Below are 20,373 nucleotides of genomic sequence, written 5' to 3'. Positions count from 1 at the left end.
ATGGGAGGGGGGAGGGTACAAGAAACAACACAGAGCAGAGAAGAAGAGCCAATGAGCTCTAACCTGGGGGAAGGCTGCATGTGAGGAAGAGGCATTAGAAGGGTCCTAACTGTGTGAACAGGATTTTAATAGGAGGGGAGGAGGGTGGAAGGCATGCTTGGCTGAGCCTACATCACAGCACAGGCAAAGGTGCAAATGTGCCTGACAGCCAGGAGGCAGCTGGGCACTCAGTCTAGAGCCCAAGAAAAGGCAGAGACAAAGAAAATGTTTGCAGAGGCATCTGTATAATGATAATCCTGATAATAGCAACCATTTATTAATTGCTTACATGTGCCAGGGAGCTGTTAAAAGATAAATAAGACACAGCTGAGGACAGAATTCATTAGGAACTAAATCTGTGCTCATTGAGCACAAGATTAAATTTCAGGCCACTGAGCAAAACTTGACAAAGTCTTCCTCCTCTCCCATGAAACCTCCCAGACACTGAGGAGGCAACTGTGAGCAGAGTCATACCCATGCTCGGGCCAGTGAGCCATCAAGCAGTCAAAACCAGCTGGATGCTCAATCATTAAGATACAGCATGACCTTTGTTAAGAGGCCAAGTCCATCGCCAGGAAGACCCGAAATTCTAAGAATGCTCAGGACATCTTTGTCCAATGGAGGAGCCCATTGCTTGCAGGCATGCAATAAATAGTTATTGATTCATTTTTAATTGACTCAAAGTATCAAGACTGAGTAGAGGTGATGTCTCAAGCAAAGAGGGTGCGAGTTTCAGTTCTGGAAAAAAAGTTTTCTCCAGGGGTCTAAGAAGGGAAATGCCTAACTCTACAGACTTGTATGCTATGTAATTAGAAAATACACATAGAACTAGAAACTGCAACTATCTCAGGGAACCAAATGGACAAAAACTTTTCTTAATTTGCAAAGAAGCAAAATCCAGTATAATAAATCTGTCTACCACAGTCTAAAAGGTAATGGCTTTGGAGTTTTTTTTCCTTTTTTTTTTTCTTTTCTTTTTTTCCTTTTTTTTTCTTTTCTTTTTTTCCTTTTTTTTTTTTCTGTCTTTTTTTATTTATTTATTTATTTATTTATTTATTGAGATACAGTCTCTCTCTGTCACCCAGGCTGGAGTGTAGTGGCATGATCTCAGCCCACTGCAAACTTTGCCTCCAGGGTTCAAGCAATTCTCCTGCCTCAGCCTCCCAAGTAGCTGGGATTACAGACATGCGCCACCACATCCAGTTAATTTTTGTATTTTTATTAGGGACACGGTTTCACTGTGTTGGCCAGGCTGGTTTCGAACTCCTGACCTCAAGTGATCCACCTGCCTCAGTCTCCCAAAGTGTTGGGATTACAGGCATGAGCCACCGAGCCTGGCCTGGAGTTTTGCTTCCTAGAAAAAAAGGATGGAAATAGTAGTGCTTAATAAATTTAAGCCAAGCTAAATAGGTATCTATTCTAACCATAACTGATACTATGACTTCCTGCTTTTGTGGGCATTTCTAATTGTGGTGTGTCAGTAACATCTCCCATATCAGGGCTGTTGAGCATTAGGAAAGCAGAGGTCAGCTTGGCATGAAGCCCCATCAGTGGGGACAAACTTAATGCAGTAGACAACTGGGTGCCTCTGGAGATTTATGAGCAGAACAGAAGAGTGATATGATGAGAATCAGCCTTGGGAAATAGCAGTGGATTAGGGTGGGGGAGACACCAAGCGTTCACAGCCACAGTAATCCAGGCAAGAGGTTAGGGAAGGTTATATGTGGGAAGTCACACCAAAAAAGGTAAAAAATGGTTCTCGGGATGGTTACAATTATGCACAAGTTTTCTTTTCTTTTCTTTTTGGTATTTTTCTGAATATAGTAAATTTTCAACAATAAGCCTTGACTTTTATTATCAAAAAAAAAGAGCCCTTGAGAACAAAGGCAGAGTGCTGTGCATGAGGAATCTTAAGACTGTACAACAGTTAGGGAGTGAAGGACAACAGAGAGGGAGGCACGTCACAGATGACGCCAAGGAGAAAAGGTAAACAGGTTATCAGTAAAGCAGCAGCAGAGCCAGGTGGAGGAGGAGGGGGTTAGGAGGACATGGAAATGATGATTTCAGTTAGGGGTATGGTAAATCCAACGTGACTGCAGAATGTCCAAGTGACCACCAGGCTAAAGGTGGAAACACTAGTCCGAAGTCAAAAAGAGGAGTGAGGATTAGAGACCGTGCTGGGTGTCATTTCCACACAGCTCCAAGTTAGAAACCAGGGGCTGCCTCACCAGACATGAAAGACAGTGCAGAAAGCAGAGGGAGAAGAGCAGAGCACAGACACTTTGGGGGGATGCTATTTTTAGTGGGCAAGAGGAGTAAGAGGAGACAGAGCAGCTAACAGAGAACCAGAAGAATGCTGTGTCGCCAAAGCTAAGAGCATAGGGTTACCAGAAAGGGATGGATGACAACAAGATTGAATGCTCTAGAGCAGTGCTGTCTCACAGAGGAGCTACTAGCCACATGTGTGACTATTTAAATGCAATTAAAATTTAAAATTCAGCTCTTCAGTCACACTTGCCATATTTAAAGCGCTCAACACCACATGTGGCTAGTGGCTACCATATTGGGCAGCACAGACTAGAACACAGACATCATTGCAGAAAGTTCCATTGGGTGGCACAGCTTTGGAGGGAAGCATGGTCTCAGGTAAGGCTAATGGATTTGGTCATGAGAAGCTCACTGGTGACCTTGAGGACAGCACTTGCAGAGGAGTGGTGGATACTAATGCCATATTAAACACCCAAGCTCGCACTGGGTCCAGAATACTTATGAAAGAGGAAAGTAGTCTGCTCAGCGCCAAGCCCTATGCCCAGTAATCCTGTGGCTGAAGAGCTGCAGCCAATAAAGGGTACCCATATTGGGGTAACTGTGCCATCCTGTAGTTCCCGGTACTTACCGAGGACCTAGCACATAGTAAAGTTTCAATATATATCACCTGAATGAGTAGCTGAGCCATCAGAATCTGTCCAAGAAATGAATGATTAGCGTTCACCTGGCCTGGCCCCACAGTGCTGTGGCTCTTCAGCTCTGGTGGTCATTTAAGGAGAGAAAATAACTGCCTTCCTTGGCTTACCCCCACCCTCTCCAAACAACCCCCTGTCACATGCTTGCCATGGCTAGCCTGGTCCAATTGTTATTAACCCATTGTTAATAACAGCATCCCTTAATGGGGGCTACCATTGTGCACGCTCCACATAGCTGTTCTAACCTGCAGTATTTCTTTCTTTAATTCTCATAACAACTCTTTGAAAAAGATTTAAGTATAATCCCTATTTTACAGATGAGGAAATTGAGGCTCAAGGAGATTAACATGCCCAAAGTCATTTAGCTAATAAATGATAGAAGCAAGATCCAAATGCAAGCCAGACTCCAAATACCAACGCCCCACCCAACGTACACTCATTTCATCAGAGTTTGGGTGTTCTAAGATTTAAAGTTGTATATGCAGTGGTTGACAAAAACGTTAAAAACAAATGTAGCAGAGGAAAAAATATCAGAAGGAGAAGTGCCAAAATGCTGTTTAGCAGCTGTTGTGATTGATGAATTATGTGAGAATTCTTTTTCTTTTTTTCTATGTTCCAAATTGACTTTAATGTACATGTATCACTTTTATGCCAAAACATAATTCTAATCTCTCCCTGGTTTTTCTGTTATTTTTCCATTTTTAGCCAGTCGAATAATTTAATTTGTGTGCATCACCAATCTCTACTATACTTCTGTTCCCATCTTAATTAGTGCTCTCTGAGTTCTCAGGAAGATAGGGAAGCTCTACAATAATAACAGTTCTGGACAGGATCGCCCAGATAAATTACCAACTAACCTACCTTCTAAGTAGGTAATGCCAATGGACAAAAATGTCAATCGGTGCCTTTAAAAGCTCTATGGGGCAATATATATTACCTTCTTTCTAGACTTTTTTAAACCTATGTTTAAAACCTATGTCTTATTTTCAATCACTGGAATTATCCCGTAATATATTACCCACTGAACTCCTGTAATCACATAATTTGGGCAAATCTGAGAATCTTTTTTTGAGTGCTCACCAAGACCAAACAATCTAGTAATTAGTAAAAATAGATACACTATCAATATGTTTTTTTCAATCCAATATCAAATAAGTAGTGACTAAAATTAGATGCCTTGGCCGGGCACGGTGGCTCACATTTGTAATCCCAGCACTTTGGGATGCTGAGGCAGGCGGATCATCTGAGGTCAGGAGTTTGAGACCAGCCTAGCCAACATGGTGAAACCCTGTCTCTACTAAAAATACAAAAATTAGCCAGGCTTAGTGGCACGTGCCTATAATCCCAGCTACTCGGGAGGCTGAGGCAGGAGAATTGCTTGAACACAGGAGGCAGAGGTTGCAGTGAGCTGAGATCATGCCATTGCAATCCAGCCTGGGTGACAACAGTGAAACTGTCTCAGAAAACAAATAAAATAAAATAGTAATAAATAATAAAATAAAATAAAATAAAATAAAATAAAATAAAATAAAATAAAATAAAATAGAGGCCTTTTCCTAGAAAAAGTATAGGGTTTGGTATGAAGAGGCCCAGGGAGAGGTAGATGTTGAAGAACTTTTCATGAACATATATATCTGATTATTGGGGTACAAAGTTTCAAATAAGGCCCTTTACTACTGATGTATAGCAGAAGCTCGGTCTAGGTCACTCTGCTCACCATGTGATTCTGTTGACTGCTTCTACCCCAAGGAAAAAGGTGCTTCAGAGTCTGTGGAAGATGGACAGTTGCCTTCCTACATCCACGCTGTCTTCTTCCTTAGTAACAGATTCCTAAATTGATGTAGGATAGCAGTGAGTCCAATTAAAAGCACACATTCCCTGATATCCCTTATTACTAGAGCTAGTCAGTGTAATGTAAGCAGAAGTTAACAAGTGAGGCTTCCAGGAAAGCCTTTCACAGAGAACCACGTCATCCAGGAGGGTCTCTTTTTACCTGTTGTCTTTTCTCTTTGTCTTGCCTAGAATTAACACATGATCCCTGGAGCTCTAGCCACTATATTTGATCTTGAGAATGGATTTTATGCACTAAGATTGAGAGTAGCAGGAAAACAGAGCCACCTTGGACTCCTGATGACATTAGGAAGTCATCATCCCTGCCTTCAACTTCCCACCTCTGGATGTGTTTCAGGTAAGAGAATAAATCTCTACATTTGTTTAAAATCACTACAACTGGACTTCTTGGTTAGGTGCATGAAGATGCAATTCCTAATGCACCCAGGTTCTTGGGATGTATTACATTAACATTGGCTAACATGATAACAGAATGTATGACCTTAAATCTATCTATAAAACTATCACCAAAGAAAAAAATGTATAAACTTAACATAATTTTTTAACTATTAGGTGTAATGGTCAAAGTAAACTAGGACTGATAAAATATAGCTAACATTTATTAAATAGTTATTCCAAGAAATTTGCAAGGCATTTTATATACATCACCTCATTTATTACTCAATCTGATGCCATAAGATAAGTATTATTCTCATTAGAAGAAACTAAGGCTTGCACGGGAGGGCAGAGTTATGTTACTTTGCCAGGGTTAAAGATTAAGCTCTTAACCATCTCTTAACCCTTAGCTCTTAGAGTTAACAGCTAGTACATGGCAGAGCCTCTCAGGCAGAACAACACCAAAGCACAAAGTCAGAGCAAATATGGTGTAAATGTAAAATATAAAGGATCTAATCAGAAACCCCAAGTATACTTTGTAAGTTGTGTAAGAGTATTCTGTATAACTCTGTGTAGTAGAATTTTCAAGAAGCAGAAAAATTAAACTCATACGAAAGGAAGTGTTAAGAAGTTGTCCAAACATCACCAGCCATAAGTCATATAGTATGGCTTCTTATGCACTGGTATTATGCAATGAGAGGGGCACAACATCACGCCTGCAGTATTCTCACCAAAATGCACAAACTCAATCTCATTGTGGAAAAATACCAAATAAATCCAAATTGAAAGACATTCTACAAAATAATGGGTTCATGAAAAGTGTCAAAGTTAGAATAATCTTCCTTACATCTAAAAAAAACTTGTTGAAATTTTTATAAGAAATTTACTTAACCTCAATGTAAGAAAAAATTGTACTCTTCACCATTGAGTCTTCCAATGCATGAACAAGGTATGTCTCTCATTAATACAGATCGTTTTTTTATTTCTTTCATTAGTGGTTTCATCAGTGTTTTGTAGTTTTCAGCAAAAAAAAACTAGATATTTTTTAATTTACATTTTTTAAATGTTTCTTTTTTGACTAAATGATACTATATTGTTGATTTTGACTTCTACATGTTGATTGCTTGAATACAGAAACACAAATGATTTTTGTATGTTGAACCTGTATCTTGGGACCTTGTTAAACTCATTAAATAGCTTTAAGGAATTTTTGTAGATTATTTGGGATTCTCTACATAGACAGCCATGACATCTGCACAAAACAGCAGACTTTTTTCTTCTTTTCCAACCTGTATGCTTTTTATTTTCCTTTCTTGCCCTGTTTATCTGGCTAGAACCCCTAGTGGCAAATTGAATGAGTAATGAAGGTGAACATCCTTGCTTAGTTTCTCATATTATGGGAAAAGCATTCAGTCTTTCACCATTAATTGTGATATCAGCTGTGAGGTTTCTGTAGTATTCTTTGTCAACCTAAGCAGGTTCCCCTATATTTCTTGTTTTATTATTTTTTATTTTTTATTTTTAAGATCATGAATGGGTGTTGAATTTTGTTAAAAGCTTGTTCTGTATCTATTGATATGATCATGTGATTTTTTTTTTCTTTAACTTCCTTAATTTGATGGATTAAATTAATTGCTTTTCAACTATACAACCAACTTTGCATCCCTGGGATAAACCCCACTTGGTCATAGTGAAAGCTTTTTTTTTTAAGTGTCAAAGTCATGAAAGAAGGAAAGACTGAGGAACTATCACATACTGGAGGAGATAAAGGAGACACAACAACTAAATGGCAGTGTAAGATCCTGGATTGGATCCTGGAACAGAAAAAGAACATTAGTAGAAGTGGTGGTAAACTTCATATAGGCCTGTAGTTTAGTTAATAATATTGTGCCAACATTAATTTCCCTGTTTTGATAATTGTACTATGGTTATTTGGTAACATTAGAGGAAGCTTGGTAAAACATGTACAGTCAAGCCCCAAATAACATTTCAGTCAATGACAAACCACATATATGACAGCAGTCCCATAATATTTTAAAACTGTATTTTTACTATACCTTTTCTATACTTAGATAGAATCTATGTTTAGATATCCAAATCCTATTGTGCTATAATTGTCTACAGTATTCAGTATGGTAACTTGCTGTACATGTTTATTGCCTAGGAGCAACAAGCTATACCATATAGCATAGGTGTGTAGTAAGCTATATGCCATTTAGGTTTGTATGAAAACCTTCTATGGTGTTAATACAATGATGAACCCATCTAACCACTCATTTCTCAGAATGTATCTTCATCATTAAGCAACACATAACTGTACATGAAGTCTCTATACAGATTAAGCATCCTACTCCAAAAATGGGAAATCCAAAATGTTTCAAAATTCAAAACTTTTTGAGCACCAACATAACAACATAACACCACAAGTGGAAAATTCCACACTTGACTTCATGTGATGGGTCAAAACACAGGCACATGATATACAGATTATTCAGCATCCTTAGGGGAAAAAATAAAATTATCTTTAGGCTATGTGTATAAGGTATATGGAACATAAATGAATTTCATGTTTATACTTGGGCCCCATCTCCAAGATGTCTCATTTTACATACACACACACACACACACACACACACACACATATATGTATATATATATCACACAAATATTCCAAAATCCAAATAAAAACTTGGAATCTGAAACACTTTAATACCAAGAATTTCAAATAAGTGATTCTCAACTTACATTTTTTGTAAGTTTTTTATTTCTGAAATTATTTCACTATAGAAGAGTTTTTTTAAGTTGTCCAAAAATTACTTCCAGAAAGAAGTTAGGTGCAAATACAGAGTTGAACTTTTTTCTTATTTCAAGGAATATTCCTATGGTATCAAAATTGTTATAGAGCATGGAAAACAATGGAAAGTATCTCAATTAATTCTATAAAGCTAATAAGAACCTGATATTAAAATCTGGCAATGTCATCCCAAACAAAAGACTTTTTTTTTTTCTGAGATCGAGTTTCGCTCTTGTTGCCCAGGCTGGAGTGCAGTGGCAAGATCTCAGCTCACTACAGCCTCCACTTCCCAGGTTCAAGCGATTCTCGTGCCTCAGCCTCCCAAGTAGCTGGGATTATAGGCACACGCCACCACGCCCAGCTAATTTTTTTATTTTTAGTAGAGATGGGGTTTCACCATGTTGGCCAGGCGGTCTTGAACTCCTGACCTCAGGTAATCCATCTGCCTCGGCCTCCCAAAATCCATTAAAGGCATGAGCCACTGCGGTCCAGCCAAAAACTGCTCTTGAATCTCACTCATGAATATAGATCCAAAACCCTAAATAAAACACTAAAAATTTAAACTCAACAATATATCTTTTAAAAAATCATCATGACAAAATACACTTGATTCCAAGAATGCCATGGTGGCCCAATATTTTTAAATTTATTAGGAGAACAGGTCAAATACATTTGATATTATTCAATATTCATTTCTGATTTTAAAAAATCAGACTTGATAAACTAGGAATAAAAGGGTACTTTACCATCTACTTCATGACAGAAGACAAAATTTAAAGTATAACCCCCATTATATGATATTATTCTGGAAGTTCTTGCCAATGCAATAAGAAAAGAATAAGAAATAGGATATTCAACTATCAAAATGGAGAAAAAAACTGTCATTGTTATTTGAAATGATACAAAAATTATTAGAGCAGAGGATTTCAATAAGTAGAATTCTTGCAAAATAAATAAACAAGAACACATTGCTTCTCTACATAAATATCATTCCAAAATACAATGGGAATAGATCATGATCATAATAACAACCAAAAAACATAAAATACCTAATAACAAACACAACAAGAAAAAATGCACAATATAAATGAGAAAACTGCAAAACTTTGCTTATAAACATAAAAAGAAATTCAATTAAATAAAATAAGGTAAAAGTTAAATTATACAGGGTTGACAAGGTTACAGGAAAACAGATAATCACACACTTTGCTGCAAAAGTAAAAATGGACAATATCAATCAAAACCTAAATGGCAGGCAGCATGGTGGCTCATGCTTGTAGTCCCTTTAGACTTTGGGAGGCTGAGGCAGGCAGATCACTTGAGCCCAGGAGTTCAAGCCTAGCCTGGGCCACATGATGAAACCCTGTCTCTAAAGAAAATAAAAGAAATTAACCAGGCTTGGTGGCACATGCCTGTAGTCCCAGCTACTCAGGAGACTGAGGTAGAAGGATCACTTGAGCCCAAGATGTTGAGGCTACAGTGAACCAAGATCACGCCACTATACTCCAGCCTGGGCAACAGGGTGAGACCCTGTCTCAAAAAAAAAAAAAAAAAAAAAAAAAAAAAAAACATTAAAAGCACATAACTTTTGAGCCAGCAATTCTACTTCTAGAAATTTATTTTACAGATAATATATATGTGTACAAATATGTGAGAGAGAGAGAGTATATATGTGTGTGTGTATACTCAACCCAGCATTGTTCTTAATAGCAAAAAGCTGGGAACAACATCAATATTGAAAAATAAGACTTATAAAAGATGATTATCAACATTATGAAAGAACATAGAGCCATACCTTAAATAGTATGATCAATATATTGAAGAATATTTTTGTAAGACATATATTTATAAAATAGGCAGGATGTACATACTTCTAAAAATTATCAATGTACTTTTGTCTGCGTGGCAGAATTATGATAACTTGTTTTCTTTCCCGTGCTTTTCTGTGTTTTCTAAATTGTCTACAATACTCGTGTATTGTAATTAACAGGGAAAAGTAATAAAGGCTTTATCTGTGGATGAGAGGAATTCTAGTATCTAACATTTGTATTAGGTACTTGCCAGGCCTAATGTCTCTAAATTCACATGCACTTCCTCTAAATTCTGTATTTGTAGTTGCCAACTTGCAAAACTCAACATACATGTTTTTCATTTTCACCAGTTCATTATTTCAATGAACTCAACCCTGCAGCCTATGGTAAAACTACATTCTGATCTTGAGTCAAGAAGTGAAACCGGCCGGGCGCGGTGGCTCAAGCCTGTAATCCCAGCACTTTGGGAGGCCGAGACGGGCGGATCACGAGGTCAGGAGATCGAGACCATCCTGGCTAACATGATGAAACCCCGTCTCTACTAAAAAATACAAAAAATTAGCCGGGTGAGGTGGCGGGCTCCTGTGGTCCCAGCTACTTGGGAGGCTGAGGCAGGAGAATGGCGTGAACCCGGGGGGCGGAGCTTGCAGTGAGCTGAGATCTGGCCACTGCACTCCAGCCTGGGCGACAGAGCGAGACTCCGACTCAAAAAAAAAACAAAAACAAAAACAACAACAAAAAAAGAAGTGAAACCACCACTCTGTTTGTGTGAAACAGAGGGGAAAAGACCATCATGGCAGCAAGGAGGGCAAAATAGGGTGTTTATCTCGCAAGCCTCAAATCTCCAATTGTATCTGCTACAGGAAGCAGTGGCTACTTTTGTTTCATCAACTTTTCTTTATCTTCATGATAAATGTGTTTTATTATCTGTATATGTACAATGATGTACTGCTCCAGTAAGCCAGGATATCAGAGCAGGAAACCGGGGCTTATGTTTTAAGGTTTAGATCCTGTCCAACTATATCTCATCAGCAAGAACTGGGAAGTGAAGCTCAGTATAAACATGCCATTTGTGATATACACACTTACACTTCCCTTACAACTGCTCCACTCTGAGCAGCCAGCATGCAGCGTTTGAGAAAATGTTCTGTAGCCCTGTGCTGTCTGCTTCAGAGAGAGCCCTAACCACATTTGGGGGAGAAATGTCTTGTACCTATTATCTTTATGATCTCCTTAATCACCCTCCATAACAGGAACCCGCAAACTTCCCCAGATTCATTATAGGGAATTAAATGCTTTCAACTCTATACATTAGTGACTCATAACTTCTGTATAGGAGAGGTTTAAGGTGCAGTAATCTGAAAGAAAGGGGACTGGGAACAGTGGCTTTCAAATGATTTTTACCTCAATTTGCAATAACAGTTATTTTATTTCACACTGTGACCCATTGTAAACATACGTGTAACATGCACATATACACACAAATGTGCAATAATATTACTAAAGTAAAAGCTTTCTAAAACAATACACATGCTAAGTGTGACACACCTTTACCTGTTCAGTAGTGTTATGTTCTAGTCTATTCCATTCTATTAAAAATTCTGCCCAAATCTCATTGAAATTATTCTGATCATGTTTGGATCATGGCCTCTAGCTCCATTAATGTTGCTGCAAAGGACATGATTCCATTCTTTTATATAGCTGCATAGTATTCCATGGTGTTTATGTCCCATATATTATTTATCCAACCCACCATTCATCGGCATCTGATAACCTCTCTTGGAATCTTAGCAGAGGAGGGGAAAGTGGAAGCAGAGTTACCATAGGAAGAGCTGTTGAAGAGTTCAATGTTGAAGAAGGCGTAGTCTCCACTGGTCATGCCATGCCTGTGCGCCGCCAGCATGATGCTCCGGATGGTGTCACTGCTCGCACACATGATCACCACTAGGGGAGGAACAAACAACACACATGAGGCACCCCTTTGTAGAGCACTTGGAGCATGCTGACACCAGTGAGGGACATCTGACAAGGAATGGGATACTTGTATGGTCCTGAAGTATCTCCTCACAATCACTTATTAACTACAAATGGACCATGGAGGAACCTAGCAGACACCTCCATAACCAAGAGGTGGAAGCCAACATCACCAACCATGGGAACACAAACTCATGGGACACCTGGAATAACACTCTGAGGACCAAAATGTCTAGATGGGCAGTCTACATCTAATGAGAAGGAGGCAGTCACAAACCCAACTTGGGGGATGGTCTGTAGAAAATCAGCCTATGCTCTTTAAAATGGTCAATTTCATGAACAACAAAGACAGGCTGAAGAAACATTCTAGACTGAAAGAGGCTTAAGGGAATAGGCAACTGACTGCAATGTGTGATGCTGGATTGGATTCTGGACCTTTTCTTTTTAAAAAAAAAGTTCTTTAAAAAAAAAAAAAAACTGCATCAAATAAATCACCAGATTTGCCCAATATAAGATAGTGAAAATTGTCAACTGCTTTTTATACTTAATAGCATAGTAAATGCACTGTCCTGAAAAAGCAAACTTAATGATTTTAGAGAGAACATTCACTTGGCAAATCAGAGGATTCAGGGAGTGCTACAAGCTTTCTGCTGTTTGAATTTTAAAACATTATTTTCAGGTTGTCTCAACATACATAAGAAATCATTTGTAAGATTCCAGGTGTCTCTCCCCTGTTCTCTCAGTTTATATCCACACTGTTGGATTCAAGAGGCTTCACACAACTCGAAAGCCTCTTGAATTGGATATTGTTGCCTACCATATAAGGGCTACACAGGCTAGAGTGAAGTAGGGCTTGACCATTACCCAGCCAATTTGATCCCTGTTGATAGATCCAGGTCTCCATGCCCAGATCCACTGTGTTTTGCTGCACACATACTGTGCAGAGGGACCTGGAGAGACCTGGGTGCTATAAACCGCATTATCACGATGCATGCCAGCCCTCCAAGATGTATATGTTCTTTGTAAAAGCATGGGTGCTGAAAGACGTAAAACAAACTTCAGGCTATGCCTTGGCAACCTGCATGGAGGTTGGGCTCTTGTTGATATTTAGTTTACTACACACGTTAATTCAGTGTTAGATCATGACTCTGACATTTCATGCCCCAGAAGGGCTCAGTGTACAGCATAAAAGCTCTAGAGAAAAAGTTTCTAAAACAATACAAAATTCTTAAAGATCTATAACAATGGGAGTAGGTATTGTTTCTGCCTGAAAGTATAGGTATATATTTGGGATAATCAATTCCAAGATGCCTCAGTAAGAAAGTTTTCAAAAAAACTCCTAATTATTTGTTATGACTTAGACCCTTGTTTTACCTCTGATTTGATTCTAGCCTCTTAAATGAACAAAGAGTCAAGGTGTCCCATAACACATTCAACAAGGGACTGAGGCTGGACAAGTTTGAAGAATGTGGATTCCAAGAGTAGATGTCTCCAGGAGGTTCCGGGAAATTCTGGCTGACTGGCCACCAAGCAGCCCTCATCATTTTTCGAGCAAGTGATCATAGTCCAGGATCTGGCTCTCAATTCCAAGATGCAGAACCTGATTCTGTCAACATATAGAGAGTAGAATCATTCCTTAGGGGCAAGTTTCCAATAACCTAACTCAGATATGTGTAGGTAATCTGAAACGCACGCTATTTAAATTCAATGAGGTCCAGGATGGTTATGAATATATTTGTGTCAACATGCCCTGTAGCTGGGCATGCTAACTGAAGAGACAAATTATAAGCAGTAAGATGCAAGTAAGGATGAAATCAGAATCAGGGAGGCCAGTAGAGGATTTAGGTGTCAAAGTCACCAGGACTTGATGACCCTAGGCATCCATCTAAGAGATATATCTGGTCCAGGACCAAACAGGCAGAGTCCAAGGACCAGAGGACCAGCTTTCCTAAACTTTGCCTGAAGTTTCCCTAAACATTGGCCTCTGTGGCACTTTTTTTCTACTTTTACATTCCTGGCCCATCTCCTTCTCTCTCTTCCTGCTATGGTTTGGTTGTGTCCCCCAGATTTCATGTGTTGGAAACTTAATGCTCAAAATCATTTGTTGGTGGTATTTGGAGATGGGGCCTTTGGTAGATACTTATGATTAGATAAGGTCATCAGGGTGGGTCCCCTAAGATGGGACTGGTAGTTTAGAAGAAGAGGAAGAGAGACCTGAGCTGGCACACATTTGCTCTTTTACCATGTGATGCCCTCCATAGTGTTATGACACAGCAAGAAGGTCCTCACAAGATGCTCGCACCATGCTCTTGGACTTCCTAGCCTCTAGAACCATACGCTAAATAAACTTCTTTCTTTATAAATCACTCAGTCTGTGGTATTTTGTCATAGCAACAGAAAACAAACTAACAGACACCCCACCACCACCAAGTCCTTCTGATGGACACATTCTTTGTTTTGTTTTTTGTTGTTATTATTTTGTTTGTTTGGAGACAGACTCTCATTCTGTCACCTAGACTGGAGTGCAGTGACTCAATCTTAGCTCACTGCAACCTCCATCTCCTGGACTCACGTGATCATCCCACCTCAGCACCTCCCAAGTAGCTGGGACTACAGGTGCATGTTACCACACCTGGCTAATTTTTGTACTTTTTGTGTAGATAGAGTTCCATCATGTTGGCCAGGCTGGTCTCAAACTCCTGGCCTCAAGTGATCTGCCCACGTTGGGCCTCCCAAAGTGCTGAGATTACAGGCACAAGCCACCAAGCCCAGCCTACATTCTTTCTGTAAATCTTAGTACCCACTTAGACTGAGCAAGAGAGACATAGAGTGGCACTGTGTCTATCTAAGCAGATTTTGACTATTTTAGATCTTATCCATTTTGTGTTGGCCATGTGATTTAACACTCAAAAGGAAGCCCTAATTTCCAAGTTCATGGGCAGAGCATTGTCTTTCTTGAATAAACCAAACCCATAATGCACATTATCATCCAGTTTCAGTTCAAACTGGAACAAGCACCTAATGACACTGGCAAAGTAGTCAGAGTACATGATCCTAGATTTTTATGATGCTCCCCAATCTCTTAGGGTTGTCTCACTCATGCCTAATTGAACAGCAAGTATTTTTAGTAACTTGCCTTTATACAATCAAAAGGTTTAGAATAGTTTTAATTAAAATAACTTTCTTTTCCTGCTTGTGTTTCATCAATTATATAATAACTAATTAAATTACATATTTATCATAGTAAGCACAACCAGCATCAACAGACTTGGGGACAACTCTTAGAAAATATATGAAGAAGTATGAGAAGTGTGTGGCACACTCAGGAGAACTATACTAGCTGCCAGCATCTACCAACAAGTGATAAGATTTATAGAGAACAGAGAACATCAGCTAATCCTGCGACCTGCATAAGTGGAGGTTATTTAAGGCAGTTTTTGTTGTATCTCAGTTAGTTAAATACATAAATATTAATTTTGGGTCAAATTGTTAAAATTCTAAAAGAGGGGACGATGGTGTAACTCTAACTTTATGTATAGACTTTTCCTCATTCTACTCTATTTTATCCTCCTTGCCAAAGAACTTTCAATGTTCCATGCCACCCTCCATCATCTGGTTCCCACAATGACTTCTGTAAATGACTGCTCACCATTGCATCATGTTCTTGCAATCACTCTAAGAGCAGCAGAGAGAAATGCAAAGAGGTATCAATTCAGAGAATCAAAAACATTCCAGGTAGTATCCCTGAATCGGGGGGATACTTATTTCCAAAACCTCAAGTTTTCATTGGGAGAAATCTCTAATGGGCTAACATTTCTCATCTCTCAATGTGCTTTCATTTTCCCTCCCCTCACCCCCAACAAGAGGAAAAGAAGTGAAATGTCTGACTGTTGAGCCTAAAACTGAGTATGCTGGCTCAGTCTTTTCTTCCTTCTTCTTTGGGCTGTGGCTGTTTGCGGAGAGCACACATCATGGGCTTCTTTTGTCACATGGTCAAGAGTTAGCAGGGGAGATTTGCAGCTAAATGGCACTGTCTGTGATTTAGTAGATATTCCTGCCTAATTCTGGGAGGAAGTAATAGCAAGCAGGCCCTTTTGGAAATAGATCTAAATCCATGTTCAACTGGTTTTATCAATAATAGGGATATATTCATATTCTCCATCTGGTTACCCAACTTCCAGTTAATTCTAAGTTTAGAAGGAAAAGAGGGATATTACTGCATGGAAGCAAAGCAGAGTATGCCGTGTCCTACACATTGAAAATGTGATACCAAAAATGAAAAACTCAACAGCAACTTTAAAAGTGGCCAAGGAAATATCCAAACAAGATGAATTAAAAAAAAAAAAAAAAAAAAAAAGATAGGTGGTAAATAGAAGGTAAGAAAAGTAGAGGATTATTCCAAGAGGTCTAGCATGCAACTTAGAAAAAACCTAGAAAGAAGAAATAGAGAAAATGAAAAGGATACAAGTATCACAGAAATAATTTAAGAAGTATTCCCAGAATTAAAAGACATGAGTTTCTGGATAAAAGAGGCCTATTGAGTACACAAGGAAGAGGAGAAGATTCTAAAAATTTCCAGGAAAGCAAAGCAATGAACAGTAAGTTCAGAATCCAAACTGATTCCAGATTTCTAATAACAATGTTAGAATTTAGAAGACAGTAAAGCAATACTGTCACATTTTAAGGGAAATTATTTCTAACCTAGAATACTATAATTATGTATAAAGGTATGATGAAAATTTTCAGTCACAAAACATCTCAAATTTTTGGCCTTATTCATCCTTTCTCAGAAAGCTCTTGGTGGATGTGCTCCACCAAAACGAAAACATAATCAAAAAAGAGAAACACACAGGGATCTAGCTCAACAGAGAGGTGATGGAAGCCCCAGGAGGATGTTGAAGAACCCACAGTGGCCAACTGTGCAAAATATCTACAAAATAACTGGGATGCAAGGCTGGTTCAACATATGCAAATCAATAATGTAATTCATCACATGAACAGAACCAACAACAAAAACCACATGATTATCTCAATAGATACAGAAAAGGTCTTCAACAAAATTCAGCAACGCTTCATGCTAAAAACTCTCAATAAACTAGGTATTGATGGAATGTATCTCAAAATAATAAGAGCTATTTATGACAAGCCCATAACCAATATCATACCAAACTGGCAAAAGCTGGAAGCATTCCCTTTGAAAACTGGCACAAGACAGGGATGCCCTCTCTCACCACTCCTATTCAACATAGTATTGGAAGTTCTGGCGAGGGCAATCAGGCAGAAGAAAGAAATAAAGGGTATTAAAATAGGAAATGAGGAGGTCAAATTGTCCCTGTTTGCAGATGACATGATTGTATATTTAGAAAACCCCATCATCTCAGCCAAAAATCTCCTTAAGCTGATAAGAAACTTCAGCAAAGTCTCAGGATACAAAATCAATGTGCAAAAATCACAAGCATCCCTATACACCAATAACAGACAAACAGAGAGCCAAATCATGAGTGAACTCCCATTCACAATTACTACAAAGAGAATAATATGCCTAGGAATCCAACTTACAAGAGATGTGAAGGGCCTCTTCAAGGAGAACTACAAACCACTCCTCAACAAAAATAAAATAAAATAAAAGAGGACACAAACAAATGGAATAATATTCTATGCTCATGGATAGGAAGAATCAGTATCATGAAAATGGCCATATTGCCCAAAGTAATTTATAGATTCAATGCCATCCCCATCAAGCTACCAATGACTTTCTTCACAGAATTGGAAAAAACTACTTTGAAGTTCATATGGAACCAAAAAAGAGCCCACATTGCCAAGACAATCCTAAGCAAGAAGAACAAAGCTGGAGGCATCACGCTAGCTGACTTCAAACTATACTACAAGGCAACAGCAACCAAAACAGCATGGCCCTGGTACCAAAACAGAGATATAGACCAATGGAACATAACAGAGCCCTCAGAAATAATGTCACACATCTACAGCCATCTGATCTTTGACAAACTTGACAAAAACAAGAAATGGGGGAAGGATTCCCTATTTAATAAATGGTGCTGGGAAAACTGGCTGGCCATCTGTAGGAAGTTGAAACTGGATCCCTTCCTTACACCTTACACAAAAATTAATTCAAGATGGATTAAAGACTTAAATGCTAGACATAAAACCATAAAAAAAAAACCCAGAAGAAAATCTAGGCAATACCTTTCAGGACACAGGTGTGGGCAAGGACTTCATGACTAAAACACCAAAGCAATGGCAACAGAAGCCAAAATAGACAAATGGGATCTAATTAAACTAAAGAGCTTCTGCACAGCAAAAGAAACTACCATCAGAGTGAACAGACAACCTACAGAATGGGAGAAAATGTTTGCAATCTCCCCATCTAACAAAGGGCTAATATCCAGAATCTACAAAGAACTCAAACAAATTTACAAGAAAAAAACAAACAATCCCATCAGAAAGTAGGCAAAGGATATGAACAGACACTTCTCAAAGGAAGACATTTATGCAGCCAACAGACACATGAAAAAATGTTCATCATCACTGGTCATCAGAGAAATGCAAATCAAAACCACAGTGAGATACCATCTCACACCAGTTAGAATGGCAATCATTAAAAAGTCAGGAAACAACAGATGCTGGAGAGGATGTGGAGCAATAGGAACACTTTTACACTGTTGGTGGGAGTGTAAATTAATTCAACGATTGTGGAAGACAGTGTGGTGATTCCTCAAGGATCTAGAACTAGAATTACCATTTGACCCAGCAATCCCATTACTGGGTATATACCCAAAGGATTATAAATCATGCTGGATAAAGACACATGCACACGTATGTTTATTTCAACACTATTCACAATAGCAAAGACTTGGAACCAACCCAAATGTCCATCAATGATAGACTGGATTAAGAAAATGTGGCACATATACACCACGGAATACTATGCAGCCACAAAAAAGGCTGAGTTCATGTCCTTTCCAGAGAAATGGATGAAGCTGGAAACCATCATTCTCAGCAAACTATCACAAGGACAGAAAACCAAACACAACATATTCTCACTCATAGGTGGGAATTGAACAATGAGATCACTTGGACACAGGGTGGGGAACATCACACACCAGGGCCTTATCTTGTTGGGGGGTGGGGGGCTGGGGGAGGGATAGCATTAGGAGAAATTCCTGATGCAAATGATGACTTGATGGGTGAAGCAAACCAACACGGCACATGTATACCTATGTATCAAACCTGCGCATTGTGCACATGTACCCTAGAACTTAAAGTAGCATAATTTAAAAAAAAAAAAACTCAAGAGATTTAAAATAAAGAATTAGAAGATTACTTAATTATAAATCCATAGGAAATTAAGCAAATAAACAAAAATGGACTTTTTTAACTCCAAGGAAAATAACTAGGGGAGAAAAGGAAATGTCAACACAGGAGCCTATGTGACTTAACCTTAACTATCATTTAGAAAGTAATGATAATGTTTATACTGAATACTGGGCTAACTAAAAAGATTGTGTAAGAGATGGGGTCTAGCTACATTGCCCAGGCTGGAATGCAGTGGCTATTCAAATAGTGCAATCCATAGCCTCATACTCTTGGACTCAAGCAATCCTCCTGCCTCAGCCTACTGAGAAAAATTTTGACACAACCATATTGGAAAGATGACTGGAAAGAAAGCTTGCATGTGTGGTTAACAGGCAATAGAATGATCAAGAAGAGAATTTTCTTCCACTAGGATTCCAAGAGATAAGACCTAAAACTGAAAAAAAAGTAGCATGTTATTAAGAGATATGAAGGCCAATACCTACAGGAACAGCTAACAAGAATTGAGAGTGCAAAATGGAGAGTAGGAGACAGGAACCTTTTTTTCCTCATAAACCTTGTGTAGTTTTCTCACTTTCTATAGCTGTAGAACTAAACTTTGGTAAAAAGTAAATCTAATTTTTTTCAAAAAAGGTTTCCCTCTGGTTGTTTCTACTCTGCATAGCAATGGATATTGTTTGCAAAATGGAGATTGAATCTTTATTTCTGTTGTTCATAAAGCTCCATCTACTCCAAAGGCCTTTAGAATTTCCACACTGCAGCCTACAAAGCTCCTTATTTCCCCTGCTGTGTTAGTTATTTTACACTTATCATGGGTTCTTTCCTTAAAAATGCTGCTGACTGACCACTCGGTCATTTACCCCAGACTAATTCTAAAAATAAATGCTCTCGTGTGGATTAAATACTGTTATCTCTATCTCTACCGACTGTATAATGTTATACAGTCATTATGCAGGCCCAGATTAATGACATACTAATAACTAAAAGGATACAACTACAGTTCTTCACATAACAACATTTGCGTTAGGATACTTCTAGTTCTGCACCATATAAAGTGCATCGACAAAACAACTACTGGCTTTTATTGCTTGAAAAAATTATTTCTAAGCCTGTCTTTTTAAAACTAAATTTATTGTTAAGTGTGTGGAATACTCAGGGCAGTAGCCGGCAGTATAAGGAAATCCATTTTAAATAAGGATAATTGTTTTTTAAAATAATATATGTTCAGGTCTGT

At 38.5% G+C, this 20,373-nt stretch overlaps 1 protein-coding gene across 6 annotated transcripts in view; it reads right to left on the bottom strand.

Moving 5' to 3' along the window:
- Positions 1 to 20,373, bottom strand: part of NPR3 (natriuretic peptide receptor 3) — a 161,391-nt gene that overhangs the window by 55,796 nt on the left and 85,222 nt on the right. For all 6 annotated transcript variants that reach the window (XM_030926962.1, XM_030926961.1, XM_030926963.1 and 3 more), the window contains one exon: positions 11,655 to 11,777. In XM_030926962.1, coding sequence (XP_030782822.1) covers positions 11,655 to 11,777 — 123 coding nt within the window. The remainder of the gene's footprint in view (positions 1 to 11,654; positions 11,778 to 20,373) is intronic.

The sequence above is a fragment of the Rhinopithecus roxellana genome, chromosome 3, assembly GCF_007565055.1.
Source record: "Rhinopithecus roxellana isolate Shanxi Qingling chromosome 3, ASM756505v1, whole genome shotgun sequence".
NCBI classification, from domain to species: domain Eukaryota; kingdom Metazoa; phylum Chordata; class Mammalia; order Primates; family Cercopithecidae; genus Rhinopithecus; species Rhinopithecus roxellana.
This window is presented reverse-complemented; position numbering and strand designations above follow the sequence as displayed.